General features: G+C 42.2%; 1 protein-coding gene across 3 annotated transcripts in view; it reads left to right on the top strand.

Annotated features, from left to right (window-relative positions):
• The window catches only part of zfhx4 (zinc finger homeobox 4), an 86,539-nt gene that overhangs the window by 48,493 nt on the left and 17,750 nt on the right, over nt 1-20,296 (top strand). For all 3 annotated transcript variants that reach the window (XM_086020831.1, XM_086020830.1, XM_086020829.1), the window contains exon 7: nt 19,309-19,407. In XM_086020831.1, coding sequence (XP_085876957.1) covers nt 19,309-19,407 — 99 coding nt within the window. The remainder of the gene's footprint in view (nt 1-19,308; nt 19,408-20,296) is intronic.

Raw genomic sequence — 20,296 nt, 5'->3', positions numbered from 1 at the left:
CCTTTATCGTTTTTTTTCCTGCGCGGCGGGGATGGTTTTGCCATTCCAGTGGTTCTCTTTTATTTTCAGGAAGGTCCCTCTTCAGACAGAAGTCTATTTCCAGGGTTTGTCTCCGTAATTTGCGGCCATCACATAAACATTCACGGATGGTCGGAGGAGTGAGAGAATGGATGCAACACACGTGCGCACACATGCACACACATCTCCTTTGGTTTGCACAGTAGGCCACATTACAACCAGATAGACTAACCGATTGACTTTCTTATAGGACAACATACATCTCAATATGAACACCACTCGAAACTACAACCGCAACAAACCACAATATACTGTATGTATTCTACATCAAAGAAATCAAAACCGATAGCTTACTTTATGTACCATATACATATATGCCCCTGAATATATATATATATATATATATATATATATATATATATATATATATATATATTCACAATTATTCGTAATTTTTTAAGTATTTTTTTTTACGAAGCTTATAACAGATATTTACTTGAGTAAAGTCTTGGACTGTTCTAATAGCTTTCTTTGATCCTAGAATACTTTTTTTTTGTGATATACAACGATTGAACGATACACCAAAGACGTACAGCTAATATAATAATTGAAATTGGATTTGCAAAGCGCAATTTATTTGCAAATTATTGTTGTGACGATGATGTAAAAGTCCGTCTTCGCACCGGTGACTCTCGTCTAAGTTTGGCTGCAAAGTGAGCAGAAGTCATATGCCACAGGAAGTACTACATACAACTGAGTTAACTGAGTTAATTTTTTTAATGCGTTTTTTATCTATATTATACATACAGAACGTGCGTCATATCCTTCCAGGGACACGGCAGCCAATCGTAATGCAGCGGGGTGCGTCCTGCCTCAGTGGTTTCTCCAGTTGAATTCATGATGAGGCTAGCGTTACCATCGTAAGCCACCGCTACTGAGTCTTTAAGTCTCCATCACAATGTCACTCGCAATGGCGATCTCTGGTACATAAAGCGGGCGACTTGGAATTCCACTGACTGACCTGACCTGTTTTGGTTATCACAGAAACTTGGCTTAATCCGAGGATATGCGATGCTAGTATGCAGCTTGCCCACGTCGTTAAAAATTGGGAGGCATACACATAAACTGTTATATATCGGACAGCGTTTCGCTGATTTGGATGTAAATACCCTCAAATTAAAGGTGAAAATTTGCCGTTAAAGAGCTTTTTCATTTCCTTTCAAATCCATTGTTGTGGTGTTTAGAGCCGAAAACATGAGAATTGCATGTCTCCATGTCCTATGAATGAGAGGATATAGAAGTTACTTTATGCATGAGCATAACTCATTCACATTGACGATCATCCGGTAGATATGAATAATACACATAATCACTCCCTTATCCCTATTGGGTATGAATTATGATCTCAGTCCACTGTATGTGCATCCTGTAAGGCTTATTTAATAACTTGAGGTTTTATGTAGGAGAGTAAGGATTAAGTCAGTGTTTTTCCAACCTGTGGAGCCAAGGCACTTCTTTTACATAAGAAAACTTCACGGTAAACCGCCAAACAAAAATAAACAGTAGGCATAGTAAATTAGTTATCTTCTCTCAGTTTAGTCACAAATGTACTTAGTGTGAAGTCTTAGCTTGTTGAATTGAACACAAAGCTGATGTACTTGGAGGGAGCCATGACTTTTTCTGATGTATGAATGACAAACGATGGATACACAGGTTGGTTGTTGTACCTTTTACCATCCAATTGAAGAGCATTTATTTGTTGCGTCTGCCACTATATGCCCTTCGAAAGAATAGAAGAACTAAATTATAATTTAAATAATTATATAATAACAATAGTAGTAATAATTAATAAAAATGCTCTGAATATATAGCTTAATTTTTAACCTAACTACACAAGACATAATTGATGTTTTTGTACTCATAGTCAACGTGTACCGAACCAAACCGAATGAGCCGTCGAGCAAGTTTTTGAAGTAAAACAACGTAAACGTCCGTCTTTGCGACAGTTTGTTCCTAAGTTCGGCTGCACAGTGAGCAGAGGTCAGCTGCTGCAGGAAGCAAAAAAAAATGAGTTAACTGAGTAAATGTTTTTTAAATAAAAAAAAAAGAAAAATTAATCTCCATAGTTAATGCTTTAACTTTTATATATATATATATATATATATATATATATATATATATATATATATATACACACACACACACACACACACACACACAAATACAAAAATAATATATTTTGGACAAGCGGTAATTTACCCCCAAATTCCCCCAAACCAAGCTCTCTAAGGCAGTGTGGTCATTTTTTGAATAATTCCATGCAAGCAAATGATAATTACTGTGTGGTTTGTGTGTGCACATACTGTAGAGAGCCTGACTGAAGAAATGAGCCTCGTTCACCATAAACTATTTTTGAAATGGTGTGTCGGGGGGGGCGGTCAAAGCGCGGCCTGATTGTTTTTCTTTGAGTGGAGGCAGCTCTTTGGTGGAGGGGGTATTACCCGCGCTAAATTGTTCCCTTATGTTTTCCGTCAAAGAGTCTGCGTCCTGCCACACTGACAGTTATAATTTACAAAAATTGCACTGATTATCTGAATTAGCATAGCTGACCAACGCCACATTAGCCTTATTTACAATACAAAGCCGTGAGGCTCTGAGGACGCATACTAAATATGACTTAAGTCTTTTGAGGATGTCTCATACATCGGTGATGTCACAAAAGGCCTCTTTTACGGTCCATATGGACCTAGAGCTTCTGGTTCAGGAAGTGTTGCATAGAAAGTCACTTTTGATGAAGAATGCTTATTGTAGACTATGTTTTCCCTCACTTGGGGTCTCCTCGGTTCTATTTTGTTTCAGCTTTTTTTCCCCCCTCCTCAGCCCCTCCTTTTTTAGCCTCTGCTTCTTTATTTCATCCTCCTTCACCTCCATTCTTTTCTCCCCCTGATCCCCTCATACACCCTCTGTCCATTGACTCTTAACCACAGATGGACAAAACAATGGGCTGTGTCACACAGCATTAAGACAAACAATCAGGTGATGGGAGGGGGCCCGTGTGGGACCGGAGCCACGGTAACCAGGCAATGCTTGGGCTTGGTCCAAGCAGCCGCTAATCTGAGACGGCGATGATACAATTCGCAGATGGACATCGGAGGCGGCTGACACACACACACACACACACACATACGCACATGCAGATCCACATGATAAGTTGGTATTGTCAGGAAGAATTTCTGTCATCCCTCCCTCCATCCTCACTCTCCTCTGTTTCGTTGACCTCATCCATCAGCGGAAGGTATGGAATTGATAGAGGCTATTGATTACCTATAGCTCAGGCTAATCGTCGCTAACTGGAGGAAGCTTTGCAGCAATAGCCCCTGTCAATGGCTTGTTGTATGTGTGTGTCAGTCTTCAGTGTTGGCTTGCTCAAATGTAGTGCAAAAAATAATATCATTTTGGCCAAGCAAGTGTCTAGAATAAGGAAAATGTAAGTTTTGTCTGCCAAATAGTGAGCCCTGCCAAGTTTCACCTCCCACCTAACTGTATGTGATGACAACCCAACCCCCTTTCTCTCTCTCTCCTTTTCTCTCTCTCGCTCTCACTTCTTCATCTCCCTAATAGGAAATTTGAGCGCCCGATGTGAGATTAAAGCTCAGAATCAATGCCTTGTGAGCAATCATTTCCAGACAAAATCTCTTTCATCTTTGCCGCTCCCCTTTGCGCCCTCCCCACCCTCTCCTTCTTTCTCTTTCGTTTTCTCTCCCACCTCCTAATGCTTACCGGGGGTCCCGTGTCATGACATCCCTTTTTGCTTTTATCATGTACTAATAACACTGTGAAAATAGAGACAGAAAAAAATGTGACACCGAATCAGAAAAGGATCCTGAGAGAGAAAGGGAAGAAAAAAAGAAAAGAAAAATCCACAGAATGATCCCGGGGTCTCGACTTTGATGTAGGATGTCTTTGTGCAAATTAAACAAATATGCCTCCTTGGATTCATCTCCGAACTCTTCGTAAGATGGCATCTCCTCGTTTGCTTTTTGATAACAAAGGACAGAAGGGAGGAATGAAAAAGAGGAAACATTTCATTTAGAAACATATATACAGATCTGAAAAATGAATAGGAGTGACATATAATAAAGAATGGAGTAGGGTTGGGACAAAATAGTATGATATTTTGCGTTAATATCTCACAGTACTGTATTGATGCACCAGCATCATCATACAACATATTTAGTGTCTAAAAGTATGCATTTTCACACCTACGCACTTTTTTTTTTAACTTCAACATAGTGTTAACAACCGTGGATAATATTCATTGTCATTTTGATCAACTATAACGGTCTATAAAAAAAACAAAACATTGGGAACTTTGAGTGAACATGCAGTTTTACTTTGCTATTAGTTTTTGAAAGCTCAGAAAAATAAAACGAGAAATGCATTATGCATTTGTCTATGCATGTGTCTTCCTGCATAATAACTAGGCTGACATTCAACATGCAACATAGAGCCTCTAGAATTGAAAACAATTTTCTCATAAGTGATATGGCGTGACTCCTTATTGTAACTGGCCCCAATACAATATGTTGCAGGTGTCTCTTATATTTCTGGCGTGGGGCCAAAACCCCAAATTTAGATGAATTTCATGTTTTTTCAAAAATCGATACTATTGGTCAGTTCACACTTGTTGGTGTTACTTTTACACATTATTGACTAATATAAAGTGTTGAAAATGGCTTGCTCTCTTTCACAATGCTAAAGGTTGAATGAACTTGCAATTTTGGGGGTCTCCTCAAAAGTGGATATAGAGATTACTTATATAGATATAGAGGTACGAGATTTTGGCCTGACGCCAGCGATAGGTTTCTCTCATTTTTCCTGTTCTGTGCTGGCACGCCTTGCATTCTGGTTTGCAACTGCCTTTTCAGAAGCATTGTTTAAAGAAAAATTAACCTTTGCAACTTATCACAAGTTTGATGAATCACATTGCGTGTGCCTAATTCATCTGTTTTCATACACTCCTCCCAGAATGTGCTAAATCACCTGCGCAAAAATATTGTCTGTTTGGCAGACACGGTCGGTTAGTAGATCAGCTTCCACATCTGTTTGCTCCGGTACATCCTTTAGTAAATCAGGCCTTTTGTGTTTCAAGTTGCAAGTTAGGTACAGTATTTATTGGACTGCATTTAATGGTGGTATGAGAAAATGTAATAAAGTGTATTTTTGCTGCTTGTAACAGTTATTTTAAGGGGAAGACAATGCAAACCTATATTTTTCAAGAATATGTTCTATGCAGGCCCACTACTTGAAACAAGTCGTTCTGATAAATATTGCGTTTGTGGAATATAAGTTGAGCAACAAAATCTACCTGTTTTTGTCCATCTTGGGGCGGCCATTTTTCATCCATCCCAGGGGGCGGCCATTTTGTCACTTCTTTCGGCTGAAAATGACATCACAGTTGCTCGGGGCTAATATAATGACCAATCATGGCTCAGCTTCAACAAACAGGTGAGCTGAGATTGGTCGTTACCTGAGCAACTGTGATGTCATTTTCAGCCGAAAGAAGTGACAAAATGGCCGTCCCCTTGAGATGAGCCAAAAATGGGTGGATTAACTCTTATTCCACAAACGCAATATTTATCAGAATGCCTTGTTTCAACTAGTGGGCCTTCATAGAACATATTCTTGAAAAAAATATGTTAGCGTTGGCTTCTTCTTTAAGGCTTAGCTTTAGCCTGTAATGTTTAGTCTGTCAGAAGACTGTTCCTACAAATTGTTCTAGCTTCAGATATTTACTATAGCTATCATTCTATTTTTGTAACACCGTTGTACCTATGTCGTACAATTCTCAGCCCTAGACAGGAAGGATGCTGCAGTTCTATCCAGTGCTCACAATTTTGGCCAGTAAAAACACAAACTCGCACACGCACAACTTGGCCAGGGCTTTGTTTCCAAACGCAGGTTAATGGGGGGTGAGGAAGAGGAGCATTGCAATTTTCTGCTCTTTAGGCACCAGAGAATTCTCCCCGGTGTAAGAGGGACCACACTCTCAACGTAATAGGCATTTTGCACCCTCCTCACCCCTTTGCACACTCACACACGCAGCAGAATCATGTGGGAGTCAAAGAGGCCAGTCCCGAGAGTGCCAGTGAGTGTTAGACATGCATGGAGTCGGCAATGAGACAATCAGCATGCTGAAATTGAAACCCGGTTTGGAGTCGCATGGGAAGGGAAGAAGAACAGCCAAGTGGGAGAGGGGAAGAGGAAAAGGAGCTCTCCCTGCTTACAACACAAAACAAAAAGCGTGCATGAGAGGAAACATGAGGATGAGAGGAAATAGGAAGTGATGTTTTGTTTAATTGCCTCATAAGTGATGACAAGGACGGTTATGGCCAAAGAGAAGATGTTGTTCGCAGACAGGGGCATTAAGCATCTGTGTGTCCATTGTCCCCCCCGGCCACATCAACAAAAGGACACCATTAAAGTATTACGGTTTGTGCCATTCCAAATCTTTCAGCTTAATTAGAAGGAAGACGCACAACTCATCATTTATAATCAGAATAATTACTGCGTAGCGTCCTATACGCTTCACATACCTGAGGACATGAAGACGAGTGTGTTCACCTCCTTTTTTTTTTTTTTTTTTTTCTCATGCTCGTCTCTAATTGTCTTTTTTTAATGACAATATTCCACTCCGTGCCAAATGTATGTAACAATGACTCAGGTTGTGTCAAAGTGCGGGCCACGGAACTGTCCGCATGAGTTAAGCTCTTCCCGTCTACTGCGGGAGCAGCCTCCAGCGTACACACACGTGCGTGCGCACCACATATGTGGCACACACACTCGATGAGACAATATCAATGTGGGAGTTCCTGTATCTGACACAAGATTAAGAAGGCCAAGTGGAAGAATGTCGGGGAACTGCCGTGTTGCATTTGCAAGGAGGCGAAAGGGACCATCTTGTCACACACGCATGCACGGCCGCATGAGTCCTGTGCTGTAAGTGAGCAAGTAGCCTCCCTTGCATTATTCACAGCGGCCAAGTGATCGAAGCTTGGTTCAATAGCACTAAAGCGAAGCGCGCTGGAGAGATTTGTCTTACAAAACCTTGACACACACACACACACACACACTACCTCACCAAGTCTGCTCTCACAAACATTGATTTTCGGTGGTGGGATTCTCCCAGGCTTTGGATAAAACGAGGGGCTTCCCCCGTCAAACAAGCCCAAACACACACACACACATACATACAAGACAATGTATAAAATCTTATTGTAAGTCTATAATGTTGTGAGTTTATTATAATGTAGTCCAGTTATGTTAAAGTGATTTTTTTCAAGTATTGTATTTTCTGGACTATAAGACGCAACTTTATATAAGCCGCATCCACTCTACTTGAAAAAAAAAAAACGAATGAAAAAACGATATGTAGGCTGCATCGGGTTATAAGCCGCTTCTATGTTGAAAAAGGTGATATTTACTGCATGTACAGAACAATTTTAAACTGTAACTGTAACAGTGCCTTTTACCACGGCAGCAACTTTGCTGATTAAAATGGAACAGAACCAAAACAAAATAACCAGTACTTATCTTCATTTCACTCTACGCTGCCGCCTTCAACGTCTCACCATAGATTCATTGACGCTAAGCTAAGATTCCTTCCTGGATAGCAAGATCGATGACTTTCAACTTAAAACCTGAGAATACAAACTTCTTCATGTGGGTTCTGTTGGATTTTGGCCCACATTTAATAACTGAACACACTCCAATTTGTCAGTTAACATCCACATTTTAGTGCTCTACTTCCGCATACTACCTAATGTTTAACCTAGTGCATAGCACCCTCCCCTGTTGAACTCCTCCGCCTGCAGTCACAGCCTGTTAATGTCATCAATACAATACAATACAATACAATTTTATTTATATAGCACATTTCATAACATAACAGGTTCCATGATGAAGGGGCGAGGATTTGAAAATACAGTAGTCAACTCTTTGTAATTTGGCAGATGTGTTCTATCTGCTAAAGAAAAGTAGCATATTGTCGCTGTCATGTGAAAAACTCTTATCTCCATTTATTTTCATTTTCTTATTTTTACATGAATGGTGTTTCCGCGTTACAGACATCGCATTAATGTGAAAATTTAAAAAGTATCTGAAATTGGAGATGAGTGTTTTGCACAGGACGATATTCTTCTTTGCATTGATTTTTTTTTTCGTAGTTTTGATTCTAATTCCGGTAAGAGCGGTGGAAGAACAATCCACAGAATAGCCGCACCTTTATATAAGCCGCATGGTTCAAAACCTGGGGAAAAAGTAGCGGCTTATAGTCCGTAAAATACGGTGCTGTTAATTCAACTAAACTGCTATTTTTCTGCTTACTTCATTTAAATGTTACATTCAATCATTCTGCATAAGAAAACCCTTCCCTCCTAATCTTTTTGGACATATTAAAATGTATTTACAAGTCAGCTCTCAGTTCGGCACTAACACGCAGACGGACACATCGCTGCCCCCCTAAGACAGGTGATCTAGCTGTCCCAATCCTCTGTAATTATCTGCCGGACCCCCACCTAACTCACCCACGTACACATTTTCCCTTCAATCCCAGGTAATGGTTTGGGGCAGAAGGCTTGAAGTGGTGGGCCTCTCTCCCAGTGCCCCAGTGTCTTAAGCTGCCATTGATTAAATGTTAACTGATATACTCGGCCCTGGCAATCTTGTTAGAGTCGGAGCAGGCAGGCTGCTAGACAGACAGTTTAGGACCCGTGCACCCTTCCCTGATCAATAGCACAGATAAAGATTTCATCCATCAATGAGCTCCCAAAACAAAAGGTATCAGATACCTGATTAGCCCCGTGGGGACATACACTGACATGTGGCTGGATGCCGCTAAAAGACGCCACAAGCGCCTGAGCCACCAGTAAATATGTGCCCCGATACACACACACACACACACACACACGCACAAATCACAACCTATTTATTTTTCCCCTCCTGCAGCCCCACCTGAAGTCAATCAGCTCCTCACCTAATAATGTAATTACACCTGATGGGCACATACACACAAACACACATAGTTCAGTTTGCAGATAAGCCAGCTCTGACTTTTTCCCCAATGAAGGTTAATTATACTGTGTAGTTCACTTAAGCGTGCGTGTGCGTGTGTGTGTATGTGTATGCAGGTGCACAGCAGAGTGTGCGTGTGTTTCCTCAATTGCCTGTTCATTTAAATCCTCCAAGCATGCCAAAGGCACTGCAAAATGTCTGAATCAATGCCTGGGTGACCACCGCTGTTAAAGTGTATCAATAATGCTCTCGTATCTCCTTTCCCGCTATTGTGACAGCGCAGTTTGAATGTCCAAGCCCAGTTGTAATTAAGACTTAATTATGAATCAATAGAAAGAGTCATTTGAATATAGATTTTTTTTCTTTGAACATAACACCCCACCGCTGCAGTTTTCCCATGCTTTTGTTCAAACTTCAAGGGGAGTCAATAATTCCATGTTCTGTCATCAAAAGTGCTAATTGGAGAGAAAAGAACAACAGGCGTCTTGGTCAGCTCTCAAATTGTGATTAAAATGATTAGGATGCTGGTTTAGCTGGGAAAACATGATCTCATTTAGGATATTAAAGTGGCATTTGTTGGCAAATTGCTTAATTATTTATTTTAGCATTATGGAATTTTGCAAAAAGTTCAGCACGTATATGTGTAGAGAATAATAAAAGCCATAAAACGGACATGTGTCTTTTTAAAACAATATTTTGCTGTTATCATGTTTTGTTAGTTTAGCCTTAAATGCATTTAAATGAATTTATACAAAAGGCTGTTATAATACTAGTAGTAGTAGTAGTAGTAATAATAATAATAATAGTACGAAATGATGCTACACGATTCTCCGATATGACCGTGGACCAATTCAGAAAAAGTCTTTTGTTTGATGAAATCATATCGTTGCACTTTGGCTCTGCCATTTTGAGGTGCTGTGGGGATTTTCAAGTGGCGTGTCAGGAACTGGGAGTCTAATGCATGGAAACATGGAGCTTTCTGTTTTCTGACGGCTAGCAGAGATAAGGGAGAGATATGGCTGAAGCTCTGGCTCAAATCTAAAACAGATCCCGCTGGAGGAGGGCGGTGGGTGGGAGGGCGGCGTAGGGAAGGAAAGTGAGGCTTGCGGGGAGGGGGGGAGAGGTAGCAAGAAATGGGAATATTGTCAATCCTCGAAGTGTCTGGCGGTGTCTCCCTTTCTTTCCCTCTTTTGCTCCCTCGTTCTCTTCCCCTGCTCACCCCCGCTGCCTGGGTAATCTGATTTATTCGAAGCATATGTGTGCTGCTCTGTCTTTGTCTGCCTCTATTAGGGCCGGTGGGGGCCCATATGACATTGTTTAGCTAGTAATGAAATGGACATTTTTTGCATGTTTTTGCGAAGGTCTAAGGAAAGCCAACACTCCTACTTCATAAGCATCTGGGAATACCATCTCCGGGGCATTTGCCCCTGGTCTCTGTGTGTGTGTGTGTGTGTGTGTGTGTGTGTGTGTGTGTGTGTGTGTGTTGCACGATGCCTGCGTATTACAGGTTCCATGTGGTCATTTCGGAGCTGCTTCTGCGCAAGCTAATGAATATTTCTGCCTGGAGATACTCGTCTTATGCTGAAAAGTCCAGAACACATAACACAAGACATTTTTTGCCGTCCTCTCTAAAGGGAAGTGACATGTCACATGCGTTTGAAATTGTTAAATGGCAGTGCCCATCATGAAGGAATATTGAATGCATTCTCTGTTAATGTGACATCCATTTTTCATTCTTACAATTACATAAATGTTTTTTCTGACTGTCACACACCATTACATTGTTGTGTTTGAAAGCTCTGAAAGCAGTCAGTTTCTGCCTGATAGGATAAAGATCTTTTTAAACAATAACTATCCGTCTCCTGCCGTCACAGGCCCATTTGAAAGCATAGAGACGTGCTCTTAAAACCACAGCTTTTTTTCAAATTAGATTTCCTCCTCTTGGTCTGATATTAGTTCTGAGAACAAGAAATAAACCCCGGCTACACGAAAAGGGCCACACCGGGCGATTACAAATGATATCCGCCTTGCTGCTATGGCTGTTAACCAGTGTAGCGATGGATGTTGCGATAGGAGGAATAAATGGAGGGACAAATAGGATATATGTGGATGGCTAGCTGTGTGAAAAGATTAAAAGTAGATGGATAGATAGCTAAATGGATGGCTGGACGGATAGAAGGACAAACGTGGCGGCGAGATCTCGTCGGGCTGATAGAGTCGGACAGGTATGCCGAGGAACAGCTGCTTTCTTCATTAGGATCATTTATCGATCCGGGACCCTCACTGTGCATGATCGTGCGCGTGTGTGTTCGAGTGTGTATTTGAGGAGGAGAGCGGCGACACAAGGCAGCGTCTGTAGATAAGTGCTGGTAATAGAAGCGAATGAATTCTTATCACAGAGATGGGAAGGCCATTAACCCTCAGCTCCTTGTTGTGTGTTTTTGTCGCCGCTTCTCACTCACGACTCCCTCTTTTCCTCCCGCCTTTCACTCCGTCCACAGGACCTGACGGGGTCAACCTGGTGAGCGTGTGTGATATTTCCGCTGTGTGTGCCACTTCGCCGCCCGCGCGTGCGTGTGTCACGGCGAACGCTGTGCAGACTGCCTCGCCGACCAGATGTTTATAATCGGGGGGCTGAATAAATATTGCGCCGAGGTATGATAAAAGAGCTGCAAATAAAAGGAAATCGAGATGAAACAGAGGAGAGGAATTCTTTTTTTCAGATGATTCCTAAATCTCCCAGTGAGCTTGTCGTGCCGCCTCGACACTCTTGCCCTTCTGCCTCAGGTGATCAAGGCTGCCGAAATGCAATCTGGCTGTTGTGTAAGACGCAGGTGGTTATGTGTGCGGAGGTGTACAGTGGGTGTGCACGCACTGTTGTATAAGGCCAGGTGTTGCACCACAGAAGCTTTTTGAAGCCATATTGTTATCCCGTCTTTTGTATTTGGCTTTAAAGAATCATATACATTAACTCTCATCCATTCAGAACTGAAAATGAACCTCCCCCCCTCTTAACGAGCAACAGCAGCTTATTTCTGCCGAAGCGAGACTTTAATCTAGGTTATGTTTATTCAAATGCTTTCCCCTTTTTTTTTTCTCAACATTAATACGTGTTTTGTTAGTTGCCCGCAAGACAGCAGAGCGGGCAATTTGAGGGAAAATGAAATACAATACGGTGTCTCGGGAAGTCGTAATTGACAACAACAAAGCAAATTTGAAGCTGCTGATACGAGCGTTTTTTTTTTTTTTTTCCACACAAAGTCATTTTTCAGCGTATTCCGCCATTGACAGTCACACCAGGAGTGTGTTAAATGTGACAACGCTATTGTCTGGCGCTCCCAAAACCAAACACTTTTTTTTTTTTTTCGCTGGCATAATATGCCCTGCTGTGTAGTTTAGCAATAAATAGTCGGGTGTGGGTGGATTCGAGCATGCGGATGGAAACACGTGTGTTTACATGTTAGTATGTGGGCTGTGGAAGGCTGCATTAAATACATGGAGCTCTACGTGGGCGTAAATGTGTGCATGTGAAGGGCGTACATGTGTGTGAGTTATTCCCAGGCCCTGTTGTGCAGGAGCTGCAGCCCCACTCTGCTGGGTTGATGTTTAGTATTTTAGACATGCTACATTAACAACATCTGGTTAAGATCTAAATGCTTGTTAAACGCGCTGAAATTCGGGGAGGGGGGGGGAGGTGCAGGGAGAATGGGCCGGGGGGGTGTAAAGACGGGAGAGTCGGGTAAATAAATATTTGAGGGTGAGAGAACAGGAGGGAAGGCGATCAGTAAGTCTATAAGGTTATTACACTGGCAGTATTACCACTGGCCCTTGACTCCGTGTGTGTACGTGTGCGTGCACCTGCGTGTGCGTATTACTTGAGTGTCTGTGTGGGGCAGTGTAGAGTTTCAAAGCGTTCCCCTTTCGGACCAAGAGGCCGAACTGGAGCCACGCGCGCTGCACAGAAAAGTGACATCACAGGGCCCCCTTTGCATTGGTGCACTCTCTCACATGCAGATGATCTCACGAGGGACATGACCAGAGTTGTAAGAAGAAATCAACATCAACGTCGGCGTTAAGTGCAGGAGACATGGTGGTCGTGGGTGTTAAGGCTGCAGTACTTCCGCATACTGTATACACAAACTATCTCCCCTTTATTATTCATTTACTGTTGGTATAAATGTAGGAATTATGTGTAAGGCAACTCCTGATGCCAAGATGAAAGAGTTGTGATGTTTTTTTTTTTTCAACCAGCTTTCGTGAAGGCGGCGTCGCCGGTGCTCAAGATCGCGGTGTATTTACACCGCGTTGTGCCTACTTTTCAACTGCATGACGTAGTGGGCAAGTCTTGAGCTGTTTCCAAATTGCCTCGTTTCTTAAAGCCAACCGTTTTTCAATTCAGGCCATCACATTCGACAATGCATCGTTATTTTTCCACATTACTACTTTACAACCTATAGCACAATAGTGCTGATTATAATAAAGCGTTCTACTACTGCAGCTCTGAGTACAGTTAGTGTTTTAATGTAAAAAAAAGTAAAGAGTGACATATATATATATATATATATAAATATATATATATATATATACACATACGTACACGCACGTATATACTTTCCTCATTGTCCCCTTTAATGAGCACTATCCGAGACCCTAAAGAAGCAAATTAGTGGCAGCTTGGCGCCCACTAATGAATTCAGCCATTTTGGAGTCTCGGAGTCCAGTTTGTTGGCGTGTTATTTCTCTGTGGTTGTTGTGCTGTGCGACCGAGTCCTCCACTGGGCACATAATGACCCGGCATGGTGGTTATGGGCCCTTAGGGGGAGACAGAAGGGGGAGCGAGTGGTCTCAGAGCAGGTCATTATACAGCCAGAGGACACACACACACACACACCCACGCACACACACACACACACACACATACGATACAACCTCCATTGCATCCATCTCCCATATGTCTATTCTTCTATTTTCTTTCCAAACATCTCTTTCTTGCTCTCCGTCGTCATTCATCATTTTTACTTGTCATGGTACTGCACTAGCACTCTTAAAATAATACCTAAAATTGAAGTTAACTAAATGTTGCTTTTGTAGTTTACCGTAGTAACATAAATGTGATCACATTTTCTGTGTATAAAGTGTCATTTAGACAATCCGGAGTCAGGAAAAGCAATTTCCTTGTCTGCACTCTATAAAAGGATATTATACATATATTGAAACACTCGTACAATTTGTGTGTGGACAGAAGGCAGAACATTTTTGTTTTTAAAGATGCCCAACGTTGCCCTTGTAGATGTCTTATTTATTCATGGCCACGGCCAGTGCTTTCAATTAATAGCTAAATCTAAAACCACGTTGACTTGGGTGTGGAGCTGATCAAGAATCACTTAATTCTTCATCCTCTCCAAACAGTTAAATATAGGCTGCCGTTGGTCGCCCGGGGTAATCGGACCCGGGATGTGTGGTTAGAATTTAGCTCACCGGCCGGCTTTAATGTTCCGAGCGAGCCACATCAAAGGAGGATCTCGCCGGGCTGCCAAAATCCAAAATCACACCCACTGCCTGACCCACTGTGTGTGCGCGTATGCGTGTATACGTGTTCCCGCGCGTACGTACGTGCGAGTGTGTGTGTCCATGCGTGTGCACAAGGCGATGGAAGGTGGCTGTGAAAGTTTTGCTCTGGTTGCGATTAAGTTGATCACTGCTCTTTCACACACACACACACACACACACGCATACACGCACACACACATTGGCACATGACAGCTCACATGCAAACACATGCAGTCGCTGTCTCACTCACTTGATCAATGGCGCACATCCACCTACACACACCCGCGCGCGCGCGCGCACACACACAATGTCGTACGCATCCACACCATCATGTGGTGTGTTACTGTCAGGGTCAGTCAGAGGGCAGACACCGCGCTGATGTATTGAGAGAGCTCGTCTGGGAATGTCCTCAGCGTGGAAACGCATTCCCGTATGCACACACACACACACACACACTTGCCACTGATCTAACCGATGCGAAGGGGGTGGGGGGGGGGGTAAAGGAGTGAGAAAAAAAAAAAAAACACTGATGAAGCCCAGATGATCGCCCGCCTCCTCTTTCCTTTCCTCTCATATTTTCCCGCTCCTTCCTCTGTCTCTCATTCTCTTGTGTCCCATTCTACTTACAGGTAGAGTGCCCCCTAGAGGTTTTGGTTAAGACCCCTATCGGGGACTGTAATGATCCAGGACTTCCTGCCAAGCGTATGCCGCAATATTCCATCTTGCATGGACTAACTAACTGAATAATATTGAAAATCGTATATAAAATATGTATGTATCATATTCGGATTCCTATGAGATGTTTTTTTTCCTTTGTGACTATTTTTGTCAAACAACACAAACAATTATAGCGGCAGTTAAAACCCATACAAATGTAGGCGTGGGGGAATTAAAATACAAAGATGGACGCATCAGCTGCAGCAGTTAAAATTGCCGTTTCTGCAGTCGTGGCTCTCTTGGCTGTCACTCAGATATTAATAAAACATCAGCAGTTCTATAGTCGCTCTTTCACCCATCCTCTTCCCTGTAAACACACACACACACATGCAAGGACATAGGTTTGACTTAGAGTGTTTATGTACGTGCGCCAAATGCTCACAGTACTCACATGCATGTGCAATAATGAAACTATTAATACACTCTAAAAACAGTTGGGTTAAAAATAACATAATTTGGGGTAAAAAATGGACCAATCCACACATTGGGTCAATTTGACTCACCTTCTTGTGTTAGTTTTGTACAAAACAACCCCAAAAACTGGGCTTTGTACAAAACTACCCATTTTTGCAGTTGTTTTTACAGAAAACAACCGAGAATGTCGGGTCAAATTGACCCAAGTAGTGGATCGATTCTTTATTGACCCCAAATTGTGTTATTTGTATCTTTTAGAGTGTAAGGTAATAGTGTTCTCATTCACATCCTCTCAATTTGTTTGTATTTGTCTATTTTTGCATATATTGTTGTATTCAAAAGGATAAAGGGTTGTCTGTACATACCCCATGCTTGTCATTCCATTGCTAAAGTGACTGTATGCAAATTGCAAGCTGACCCCAATGCATTTTGCTTTATTTCTATGACTACGACCCCGTGGTTGAGTGTGTGTGTGTTTATATATGTGCATGCATGGGTTCGCCTGTTATAAAATATGGTTACTTTTCTGTTTTTTGGAACACTTTTTTAACGAACAAAGGAGTTGCGCTAGGCGATACCGAGCCAACAAATTGGGGCTAATGAATGTTCTTGGGAGAGAGAAGAAAATAAATAAATAAATAATGCATCCATCCACTTTCAAATACCACCCGTCCCTATCAGTGTTGAGGGCAAGCTGAAGTCCACCCCTCGCACAACCGGGAGCGCAGGGCAAACATTTATGGCTAATCCACTCAAGCCAAACTAGCAACAAAAACTAGCGCGGATTGGTGTAGCGGTGTTCCGATGATCTGTTGTTACTAATTCCACTGGTTTCCATGTGGTTTATTACTTGTTTGGAGGAACTATCATGAGACAAAGCAGTCGCAGCAGACATGGGTGCCGCCATTTTAATAATCCACTCCCGCTGACTATCAATCACAGATCTAACACTGCGTGGTGATTGGATGAGAGAATCTGAGGGTGGGAGCGAGCAACTAAGCATGCGTGTATGCGGAACTGTCATCTAGACACAAAGCAACCTTTTGCCGTCTTTCGTTACGGAAGTTTAGTCGAGTGGAATTTGGTTTTGCAGACAACAAGTTTAATCAGTGCTTTTGGGCATGTGGATTGATGTAAAAATAGCTCATTTATGTGATTTCCTAGAAATGATGTGTAACACTTGCAAAGATTAATATATATATAGTGTTGCATATTGATATTTATCTGTTTCCTACCATGTTAAATCATTGTTGATGATTATTGCTAGAAATCATTAACATGATCAGAGATCCATCCATCCATTTTTCGATACCTCCTATCCTCATTAGGGTTGCAAGAGGTGTGCTGGAGCCAATCCCATCTGATTTAAGTCCACCCTGGACTGGATGTCGGATACTCACCAATTGCAGGGCAAGCCTTTCAAATTCACATTCACTGTTGTATATCATTAATGATGATGCGCTGTGTAGGTACGGTTTATCTAGGCGTGCTCATCTCTCCAATAAAAGATGATTTGATACATGTCTCAATACCAGTACGATTTATCTTCAAGTGGAACGATTTGATTCAGTTCGATTCTGCGGGATTACGTTCGCAATATGGTACGGCTGAGTACGGAAAAAGTGTGATTCAAACAGTTTCTTGATTTTTGTATGAATGAACTTGTCAGTAGGTTACTGTAAACCTGGCATTTCCTTCCGATTTGATACGTATCTATATATTTTAAAGTGGAACGATTTGGTATGTGTATGTGCGTGCATATATATGTATGTATATATATATATATATATATCTCATTTTCTCATTTTCTCATTTTCTGTCAGAGTAAGGGGTTTTACAGTGAAAGGAGCCCTTTACCATACTTTCCCTCCACCTCTCACACACACATATTAAGAGGACATAACGCTTTTGCTTTTTTTAGGTGTATTTGGTTTTGTGTGTGAGTGTGTGCGCGTGTGTTTGAGTTTGTGTGATTTGACGCCTGGCTGCAAGTGTTTCACTTTGGGATTTTTATTCATTTGCTAGCTCTGAAATGGAGGAGGGCTCTGGGTGTGGAGATGCACACGCGCGTGTGTGCGTGCGTGCGCGCCCGCATGCCTGGTTATCTGGCCTCTCTCAGACTGCTCAAAATTCATTACAAAGTGACATCAGCCCAGCCGGAGACAAATGATGGCTGGATGAAAGGGAGCGCTGGAGCTCGGCTAGGATTAGTGTTAGCTTGTGCTGGCGACACATATACACACTTACACACAAATGCACGCACGCACACGTACACACATACACACTGGCTTTAATCCACTGGCAGAACACTGCAGATACACAGAATTATCAAACAAGGGGCTGAACTCTCAGAGATGGCTAGGCTAATCTGCTAATAGTAGTGAGCGTGCGTGCGTGTGTGTATATATACAGTATGTGTGTCTACACGCGCACACGGACGTGCGTTCCCATCACATGTGCATGCACATATGTTAGAAAGACAGTATAAACATTTGAACTTTTGTAATGTTTAAAATGCAGTGATAATGTAAATAGCGCTTGTAAGTATTTTAACAAAGCAGAATGGAATTTCACGGTAAGATTTTTTTCAAATCGGAAAAAAGCAAGAGGTGAGAAAAATGCCAAAACAGCTGACACGTTCGGCATATTTTCATGTCACATTTTCAAATGTCCCTTCCTTCAGGTCATGGATGTTTTATGTTTCACCCTCCAGAAGTGGCTATATTTAACAGGACACGTGTTAGTCAAATCAAGTCAAGTCAAATTTATTTCTATAGCCCTTAATCACAGGAAAGTCCCAAAGGGCTTCACATGCCCAGAGCTGACAGCATATAAACGACATCCCCTGATCTTAACCCCCAGTAGGGCAAGGAAAAACTCACAAAACACATCTGGGGAGAAATGAGAAACCTTGAGAAGGGACCACAGATGGGGGAATCACCCTTCCAAGATGATCAGGCTGCAATGGATGCCGAGTGGGCAAAATCGAACACACATTATGATACTATACAGTTTTAGTTCAAATAATGTGAAAGTTAATCAAATGAAGTGCTATAGGAAGATGACATCGGTGAATTGGTTCCCTCCCCAGTTGCTCAATGTAGAAATCTCCATAGCAGCGCCTCCGAGGAAGTGGTCAACCTCCAATGTTGTCGCGGTTAGTCGCTGTGATCGAAACAGCAACCACCGATTCGGTCCTCATCACTTAAATCCCAAGCCTTGGAAAAGGGGGCAGAGAAAAGAATAGAACGGGAAGTAAAGAGGCCAAAACAGTTCAATAAAATGCAGAATAGTACAAATAAGTGTTTAATCGTGTTTTAAACATTTCTACTGAGGTAGCGTGTTCAAGTATTTTTTCAGTTGATATACATTGTACAATGAGTCAACTTGAATGATGCTGCTTGAGACGATAACTGTTTGTAACGCATGTAAATGCACCCATCATTACATGTGTCAGATTCCTGTCAGTTGTAGTGCCGTTTCTTCGATGTTCAGAGCATCATGGCTAAGTTAATCTTTCCTTTGTTGCATTTTCAGAGGAGACCACTGAGGATGGCGAGAGACCTCCTGGCTCTTCTTCCAGGCCCGCATCCAACCTCACTGACCGAGACTTGACTGACAGCAGAAGAACTGACCGTGAGTACACACCCACGCGCACACGCATACGCACACACGCCTCTTAGCTTAAAGCATCCCATCTTTCCCAAGTGGTCATCCCCTCTTTTTCTCTCAGGAATACGTTTTAAACATGTGTGCGTAACATGTGAACGCTGCTGACTAGCCTCCATGTGACCTGCTTTAATCGTTTCCATCTGTCAGAAAGCGAGAGTGAGAGAGAGAGAGAGAGAGAGAGAGAAGGAGAGGGAGAAGGAGGAGAGAGAAGGGAAAGAGGAAAACAGAGAGAAAATGAGAGGGACAAGTTGTGGTTATTACAAGGCAATGTCCAGGCCCCAGATTATTTTTTAATCAAATCAGTTTGCGTGCTTGTAATTTATAAGCGCCTTGCATTAATCTTTTCCCGTTCTTGTGCCCTCTCCGATGACATATTAATTTTTCATAAGCTCAGGATTAGATGGGGGGCTGGGTGAGGTGGCTGCTGTGTATATGTTTTCCTAATATTGCATCTTTGAAACCCCTAAATTAGTTTTTATTTTTTTATTTTATGCTACCGTCCCTTCATTTTCTTTCTCTGGCTTACTCCGTCCTTTAATTGTTGACCAATATGTAACACTGGGTGTTAATTTAGACATGAAATAGCCGGGAAGTAGTCCTTGGTTTCTAAGAATGACTCGGAGCAATAATATGCGCATTCTGGCCGGTGGCGGCTGTTGGGTGGGGGCTCAATTTTGAGGGCCTCAGTGGTCAGGGTAGCTCTGCCTTTGTTGGATGTGATTCACCCAAATAAGAATTCATACGGTCGTTTATGTATGAGATGGAAATCCACTGCTGGGAATGAATATCACATGGCAACTCGTGCCTCCATTTCAACGCATGGAATTCTCCCTTTCCTCTTTCACCCCACTAA

This window comes from Filicampus tigris, chromosome 21 (assembly GCF_054856515.1).
Source record: "Filicampus tigris isolate MCC_2025a chromosome 21, RoL_Ftig_1.0, whole genome shotgun sequence".
Taxonomy (NCBI): domain Eukaryota; kingdom Metazoa; phylum Chordata; class Actinopteri; order Syngnathiformes; family Syngnathidae; genus Filicampus; species Filicampus tigris.
The sequence above is the reverse complement of the archived record's forward strand: the minus strand, read 5'-3'. Positions and strand labels throughout refer to the sequence as shown.